Genomic DNA, 8,645 nt, shown 5'->3' on the forward strand with positions numbered 1-8,645 from the left:
CCCCCGCCGCAGACGGTCCCTGGGGAAGTCTCCGTGCTCCGGAGCTGCGCTGCCCCCTAGCGGCCGGCCCCGGCGGGAGCACGCGGGCTCGTGCCCACTGCTGCCCCCAGCTCGCCCAGCCAACCCCAACACTGGAGACACCTCTCTCCTCTGCTCTCGCACTCCGAGCTTAACACGGTAGTAAGAAGGAGAAACGTTAATTTAAGTCCAACTATAGCCTGAAAAAGCTCAAGTGTTGTTTTTCTGATCTTGTCTATACATGGCAGTAGTTACTCCTTTCCATGACAGCCATTTTTCATATAGAAAAAACAAGAGAGAAACCAGTTTAAAATATGAAATAGGTGAAGTGGAAGTGCAGGTAATAAGTAAATAAAACCTGTAGGTAAGTTACCCTTTACATTCCAGAACACCTGCAATGGCTGCTGAAAAGCATTTACCAGGAACAGTGCAGCCATAACAGGTCAAATGCAGATACCGTTCGCAGGTTTGGCAAACATCCTTACCTCTTGACTGTAAGCTCGCCTTTTTATTTCCGGAGAACTGTCAGGTGAGGAAATATTCTAAATAAATAAGAAGAAACTGCAAGTCAATTTCTTTCCTAGCCCAGAGAAATACAGAACACCTCCTGTAGCAGGAGTACAAATACCAATTTACACCAGAACATCTAACCACACCGAAACCCTTCAGAAATCTCACCTCAAAGTGCATGGTATTTCCATGTATACATGGAGTTACAGGAGTAACTGGTGAATATATGGGTTTGTAACCATTTCGACAAGCTTCATCTTCTGTTTTTACCCGAGGAGGAGTAGCAAACAACGATGGCTCAGAGGCAGTGACATCAGCATGAGTTGGTGTGGCATATGGAGAAGGCGTAGGTGTGGAGGTTTCTGAGAATGCAGACTCCAACAGCTGATACAGTCTTCGTTTCTTCAGTGGTGTGGTTAAATCTGTGTGTTAAAATTAGAGAAAAGCTAGAGGAGATCTAGATACAGTAATCACAGTAATCTTACTTAATAGGTAAAAAATTCTCTTAAGGGCAGGGTTCCCAAAAGATGGGCTCTTAACAGCCTAAGAGATACACCAGTAACTGTACCTGTGTGGTAACTAGGACAATGGGAAGAAATGCCTATGTTTCCAGAAAAAAAAATGCATACAAGTTGACTTTTTCAAGACTGTTGTGCTGAAAAGTGGAAATTGCACAACTGTACACAGCAATCACGTGATATAGGCCATAACCTTACAGAAGCCTGTTTTAGCATGTTCCCATTTGGTATTATGCCAACAAGATCACACAGTTTCTCCTCTATGAGCAACTCTGGCCCACTGAATTTCAAAGGAATTCTGAATATATATAACAGCATATTAGGAACCTCTTAATACTCACAGTCAAAAACTTTGGTCTTTTGTTGGATGTAAACACTATGACATATGGTGGTTACTTATCCAATATCAATTACACATTAAAGGGAAAAAAAAGCCCAACCACTATGCAACTAACCATTTCTTTCAATGAAAGTATCAGGGAATAGTGCCGATATCCGTGGAATTTTCATTAACTCATCACTTTAAACCCCACAGTTCTTACTAAGGGACTAGAAGTATGTAAGAGCTATGTCAAAGCTTCACCTGTTAAGGAACAGCTGTCGTTCAGTAATAAAGGACTTTTATTTTCACCATTGATGGCTGGACTTCGTGATCTCTCTTGGGACGGTGAATTAAATCTATCAATCATTGTTGAATTTTCTTCTTCCAAAGCCTGCTTCAACCAACGCTGTAATAAAAAAAGTTCAAATCACTGACTTAACAGTTTGATGATAAATGTTTCAAAACACATTACACGACAGAATTTGTTTGCCAACTGGCTTTTTTCATGCTAGCAAATACAGACCTATTTTAAATTAATATGGGATGGGGAACTGTAACAAAGGGAAGCATTACCTTCTTACAAGAGCCAGTAATGTTTTCCACAGGTTCTTTTTTCCTCCTCTTCTCTGAAAGGAATGGTGAAGTAAAACGAATATAGTGCTTTGGAGTCGAATATACATGTGGACTGTAAGCAAGACCTGGTAAAGAATTCAGCTGAGTGGCCAGAACTTCAGGGTCTGTAGTTATGCGTAGAGGCCTTTCTGATACACTGCTCTCTGTAGGCTTCCCTGTTTTATCACTCTTTTCACTTAACCATTCACTGACCAAGTGCTAAACAGAGAGACAAAAAAAGAAAAGTTTTATGAGTGTTTTTTATCCTAAGAAATTTTTTAGTCTAATCCACCTAGTCAACTGTTACACAAACCAGAACACATCTAGTTTCCAGGCTGCAGTATTGACAAAACACAGGGCAAGAACGATGAGGGGACAGCAGAAGGAATCAGTATAATTTGTTCTACATACCCAAGTTTTGGGGGTTTTGCTTTTTGGGTTTGTTGTGGGGTTTTTTGGCTGGTGGGTTTTTTTGTTGTTTGTTGGGGTTTTTTTGTGAACTAGCATTTAGTAGTTCTGTATTTAATTCTCACTGAACGTACTACGTGACTTTAGTAACAGAACTGCCACACAAATTTTAAACTTGTGCCTGAGCACCTAAGCTGAGGGGAAATGATGTAACATTAATAGAACAGAGTTAAGTAAACTCATCAGTAAGGGCTGTGCTTCAGCCAACGTGTGAACATTCTTCACTATTGACACTGTATTAAGCTACAGCACAATTACTAAAGCACACTTACCAAAAAACAGGTATTCTTCCCTAGCTAGTTCAGTGTCTTTGAAAAACATGCCAGTGAATTTTAGTTCTTATTGACAGATGAACCATTGTAAAGTGTAGGAGGTTAGTTTAAAGTTAGGGACATGCAAAAATAGCGCATTAAATGTATTAAGGCTTTATCACAAAATTAAATATAATATTCTAAGCTGCTTGTCTTTTACAAACCTATTTACATTTACTAACTCATTTTTAAAGCAGGACCTCCTTCTCACTTAGGGTACACTGGGAACAATGCAATGAGACATTTCAAAAACAATTACCAATACTATGAAACAGCAATGAAGTGCACTAAAATTCAGACTTAACTCTCTTCCCTTTTTTGCTATGCAACAAGCAAAAAAGGAAGTAAGATTCTAGCCTCTCCTCTGACAAGACTTTAATAGCAATGCAATAAGCAGTATTGCAGGATGATTCAGGTACCTTTTTAGAAAAAAAAGTATGTTTGGGGGTTTAAGGTAAAAACTATTATTTGTTCATTTAAAAAGAAGTTTCAACCTATGACTTCCTCCCCCTCACTCCAATAAAAGTTTCAGATCATTTTTAAAGCATGCTGAAAAAATTACTTTTTAATGCAGTCCTCAGAATTTTAAAGCAGGAAGTTCTACCGCTTTATTCACACCTGCAGATTTAAGATCTTTTGAGTATCTTTAAATACTGAGGCATTTCTTCAAGCTTTTTGCAACACATTCCAGTAAAAATTTTAAAAAGAACACTACAGAAAGAATCTTTCCCCTTCAAACATGCACATACACTGGAGGGTTTAAATCCATTCACTTCAGAACAGCCATCTCAGAAGTATTAGAAGTTAATGATTTCCTCTCAGATATTCTGTTTGCTACCATTAAAACACCTTCTAAAGTATATGATGAACAAAAGTAGTAAAGGCAACTTTTACCTTTTTTTTTTCCTTTAATTAAGAGCTTTAATTATGCTTTGGTTATGTGTATTATTTCAGCCCATTTAGAAAACATCTGTTCCCAAACTGTTCTGAAAAGATGCATTTTGGAAGTATCTTAAAATGCAACCTCTCAATTTATTACCAGTGAGTGGCTATATATAATGGTGATTTTTAAATAAATGAGTTAACTTTTTTAAAAAAAAAAACATATATACTTGCATACTGATGCAGCAATCTATGATTTTTTATAATCTGTTAAAGTTCATCCTCTTCTCCCCCTGCCTTAAGAGACATACCTTCTTTGTTTTAGGATACTTAGTGGGGCATTTATTAAGTGCTGGAGCTTCTGTTTCAGTAACCATTTCTGTCACAACAGTTTCTGTTTCAGGCTCAGCTATCAGTGCAGCATTCTCAATCTCATTATGTTGTGAAATTACTTCCACATCAGGAGAAGATGGCTGGATATCTGAACACATGCTGACAGTTCTGTGTCGTCTGCGTTGTTGTCCAATGTGAGTTCTACTTCGTGAAAAGCTTTTTCTCTGTTTAGTTCTACTAACTTTGGCTGGGGTAGGCTTGGAAGCAGTTTCTTCTTTTGCTGGTTCCTGGAGCAAAATAAAACTCTAGTCAACAGATCGAACACACATGTAAAGCAACGTATCTTAAAACAAAATGTCAATTCATCCTTCCTTTATAGGTCCAAAAAGCCTCTACCTCATTTTTGCAAGAACTGAAACACTTCAGACAGTATTTCTATACTTCAAGGCAAAACTACAAGATTTCTTAAAATTTTCCTGTCAAACACCTGCTGTATCATTGGCAAAGTATTCATAGACAGCACTCACTGGTCAGACCACCACACAGTTGTGCAAGAACCGCCACGCCACATTCATTCATCCATAAGCTAGGTATCAGCTGCTTACATCACTGTGTCTTGCAGTCCAATATCCTTCTTGCAATTCATAATTTACGAAGTGTTTATCATTGCTGATGGAAATTATCCAGGGAAACAACCTTAACTGAGAATTTGTAGGAGTATTTGCAAGATAAGAAGCACACCAGCATCCAGCAACAATAGTGTTTCATCAACTATTTTTTACTCTAGGTATCGTCTGCAAGAACTCAAAACAAACTATGCCTTAATAATTCCTTTTCTTTAAAAGAAAGGATTATAATGTGTTGCAGAACAACCCCCTGAAGAAGCAAGTTGTTCTCCACTGATTTCAGAGGGTGTCTAAGGAAAACCACCTCCCATGACTAAAATCAGCATCCACACACACCTCCTTGTTCTGAATTTCAAAGAGAGATTGAATTATACAGCTGGTGTGCATGTGCATACTTGCATAAGCTAACGTAATTCCTCATAAACAAATTCTATACATACTTTCTTGCAAAAATAAAAAAAAACTAAACAAAACCCACACACATACAGGAGATAACATACTATCAAAGTGCTATACAGATTATAGTCAAAGATATCCGAGTTTAGAGGGAAAAAAAAAAAAAGTATTTCATGCATGTTAAAGTGCAGCTTGACATCCAAACCGATCAAGTATGTCACGTTAAAAACTAGCTTTAAAATAAGTTCCAGATAGCTACCTGAATAAATTCAGCATCATTGAGAATCTGTGCTTCCTTGCATTCTGATTTGACCTCAGTTTTTGCTGTGCTGATTCTTTCCAAAGCCTGTTCTCTTCTTTTTTCTCTTTTTTCTAGTCTGGCAAAAGCTTGCAGGATAGCTTCCATTTTTCGTTCTTCTCTTGTCTAATGGATTTAATAATAATCATGATCAAGTTTCCAGGATCTTTTGCATATGTAAATACATAAATAACAGAGCTCAATTTCAGCAGCACAGAGGAAAGGGAGATGTTGCAATGACTGCAATTATTACAGACTTCTGAAGAAAGACCTGCAGTCATACCAACCCTGACAAACAAGAGAATTCTGCCTTGGATTTAAGAATTTGCTAAAAATAGTGATTTACTGGTACATCACTGGCCTATAAGCATAAAAAGAATACAAAACCGCATACCTCTGAACCACTTACTTGCTTGTATAGTATTTAGAAACAATTAAATGTTAATGACCAGATAGACAGGAAAATCTAATACATGCAAGAAACAACAGAAGAAAACTTCATTACCACCTGACTTAATTTTCTTGAAGTGTCACAAAGGAAACATGAAATCAACATCAAGAATCACCATTTCAAAATAAGACAGCATTAGGTCACATTGGAGAAGCTAAATTTTCTATCTGAAATTCAGATTCTAGTGCTGTACAGAGGCATGTCCCTTCTGCACAGAGCTCTGCTTAAGAAAATGCAGAGGTGGCAGAATTGGCAGCTTCTACTACAAACTTAGGTTTTTTTTATTAATGCCTGCAGCTCAACAGTGCACTGATAGCAACAATGTGTTTATATCCAAGAAAGATTGTCTGCAAATATATTGCTCATGAGTGAAAAAAGGAACCTAACTGAACCTGCCCGATTGGTAAAACACTGGCAAACTTGCAGTCATTTGCAATCCTGACAATGGAGCCAAAGTAATAATCACATATTTAACTACTACAGTGACTCTGCTGTAACAAAGTTTCACAGAGAGCTTTACATTTGTATTCTTATTAAAGCAAAGTTCCAAAGAAGGAAAAAAAAAACAAAACCAAAAACCAGCCAGCACATTCTCTGGAGCAAAACCTAATGCATCCAACAGCATTTGATGAGAATCATTCCTCAAAGCTTGACAAGACACTGCTGTATATTTATATTAGAGCTCAAGCTGTCATTCTTCAGATTTTGTATTAAAATATACATTTTACTTGAGCAGATTTTGCTTTCTGCTGTCTAATAAACACAAGTCTTATTGATTTTGCTACTGAGAGAGCTGTAGAAAATACTGACCAAAAGGAATGTATACTCCATCCCCCTTTAATTTTTTTAAGGTCTGGGCGGATGCAGATGGTTTTGGTGCCACCTTTAACTCCACTTACCATACGTTCTATGAGCATGAACAATAAAATTAAAGTTCCAAATATTAGTATTTCATTATACAACCTGGCCAGTATTTTGATTTAAGTAGTAATTTCAAGTATCTCACACTTTGAATGCCTAACAAAAAATGCACACTTTAAAATGCCAGTTTTCATACCACTATTCTACCATCCTCTGAAAATTAGCATTTCTGAGGAACTCAAAAGAATTGTTACATCAAACAACAACTGTGACTCTCAATACTGTCTACACAAGTGGCCGTTACAAATAACAAGCAATAATAAAGTGTGAAGAAAAAATAAATCAGGAATATTTCTACAATGTCTTTTTAAAGGCAATAAAAATAATATAATAATAAAATATAATAAGAAAGATAAAAGCAGGTTTTTAATCAGAAAGCAACAATCAAGCCAGATGAAATGTTCTCAAGTAGCAAGCCTTGCATTTCAAGCTGAAGTTCATGTAAGGATCTGACTTCGTATTTCTACAAGCCTACAAAAAAGCAGCATTAGCATGGGAAGAGCAGGTGTCACTAAGCCTTAGTGACAACTTCAGGCAGCTACTTGCTTCCCAACTTACCATCTTCCTTTTCCTTTCCGCAATCTGCTCCTCTGATTCCATTTCTACTTCATTGCTAATGGGAGTTTTTTCTTCTATATCATCAATAAAATCTGGCTCCTGAAAGATGGAAATGACTGCTTTAAAGAAGCTCTACTACCCTTGCAAACTAGGGAAAACTAAAAGGTACACAGAACTAAGAATCCTCAGATCACTACATCAAAAGTAACTGAGCTAACATATCAAGACAAGAATGTAAAAAGTACTAACATCCACTTTTACCTTTGTATAAATCTATAAACATCATCACTTGACTACATCTTTTCTATTCTGAGCTTAGACACACGTGTCTTCTTCTTCAGCATACCGATCTTACTGAAATTTTGGGGTGCCATCCCCACTCCCCCATCCCACCCACCCCAAAAAGTATCACAATTAAATCTCCGAACCAACAGAAACTTTTGGGCACTAACACTGGCCACTGATCTAGCTACTTTATCATCAGTTAAAGGATTAGGAGCTTCACATTACAAACCCATAAAAAAATAAAAGCATTGATTTTAGTGAAACAGAATGAATGTCAAAATTATCACAATTATCAAGTAGTTCTCAGCTCAGAAGTGTATTCTATTGAAGTCACATTTTCCAGTGAAACTCTCACTACAGTCTAATGACAATGTCATACCATAAGGAAACACAAGTAGCTAACTAATAATGGTTTTCTGTTTGAAAACAAAACAATCACAACCATGAAACAGTAACTTTGAAAAGAGTTAAGTGTTTACTAGTCCTATAAGCAATTTTTTTCACTTTTTATAAAGGACTAGACAAATATTCAAATTTTTTTTTTTAATATTTGTCTTAAAAATACATTTACATTTTCCTATACGCTTTCTTTACTTTAGCATTACATATTTCACCCTAGGGAAAAAAGGTATTCATTGATTGGCTTCTGCATTTAGATACATGTTTTATTTTTCTCACGATTCCTTCTGGTTTAATGTCAGTATTGAGAAACAACGCAAATTCTCCTGCGACTGTTCTACAGAAGCCCTCTGTGTTACATTAAAAGCTCAGGAGAAGGTTCAAACACCAGTTATCACTTGTGAAAAACAATACACAAATACAAAACGAAAAAAAAAAATCACTTCAGACAGGAAAGTTGAGATGTTGCCTCTCTGGAGGTCATAATTTGTTAACAGTCACATGCCATGCCTTCTGGACTTCCAAGCATTTTTAAGCTACTTAGCTACTAAAACCCCAGAACCATTTGATCCTCTTATGAGGGTCAGTATGTTCATTTTTACCATATTTCCTTCACTCCTAAATGATACTAAAAACTCAGAAATGGCTCACTCCCACAATAACCTTTTGTATTCTGCCCCAAAATCATCAAAAATCGTCATGTAAGGGGGGGGGGGGGAAAACCAAAACACACACCA

General features: G+C 36.9%; 1 protein-coding gene across 1 annotated transcript in view; it reads right to left on the reverse strand.

Annotated features, from left to right (window-relative positions):
* The window catches only part of KMT2E (lysine (K)-specific methyltransferase 2E), a 60,077-nt gene that overhangs the window by 10,485 nt on the left and 40,947 nt on the right, over positions 1 to 8,645 (reverse strand). The window contains exons 15-21 of the mRNA XM_010133198.1: positions 7,225 to 7,323; positions 5,256 to 5,420; positions 3,953 to 4,261; positions 1,942 to 2,199; positions 1,630 to 1,774; positions 697 to 950; positions 504 to 560 (exon numbers count right to left, since the gene is read on the reverse strand). Of these exons, the coding sequence (XP_010131500.1) occupies positions 504 to 560; positions 697 to 950; positions 1,630 to 1,774; positions 1,942 to 2,199; positions 3,953 to 4,261; positions 5,256 to 5,420; positions 7,225 to 7,323 (1,287 nt within the window). The remainder of the gene's footprint in view (positions 1 to 503; positions 561 to 696; positions 951 to 1,629; positions 1,775 to 1,941; positions 2,200 to 3,952; positions 4,262 to 5,255; positions 5,421 to 7,224; positions 7,324 to 8,645) is intronic.

Source organism: Buceros rhinoceros, unplaced genomic scaffold, assembly GCF_000710305.1.
Source record: "Buceros rhinoceros silvestris isolate BGI_N320 unplaced genomic scaffold, ASM71030v1 scaffold2313, whole genome shotgun sequence".
Lineage (NCBI taxonomy): Eukaryota > Metazoa > Chordata > Aves > Bucerotiformes > Bucerotidae > Buceros > Buceros rhinoceros.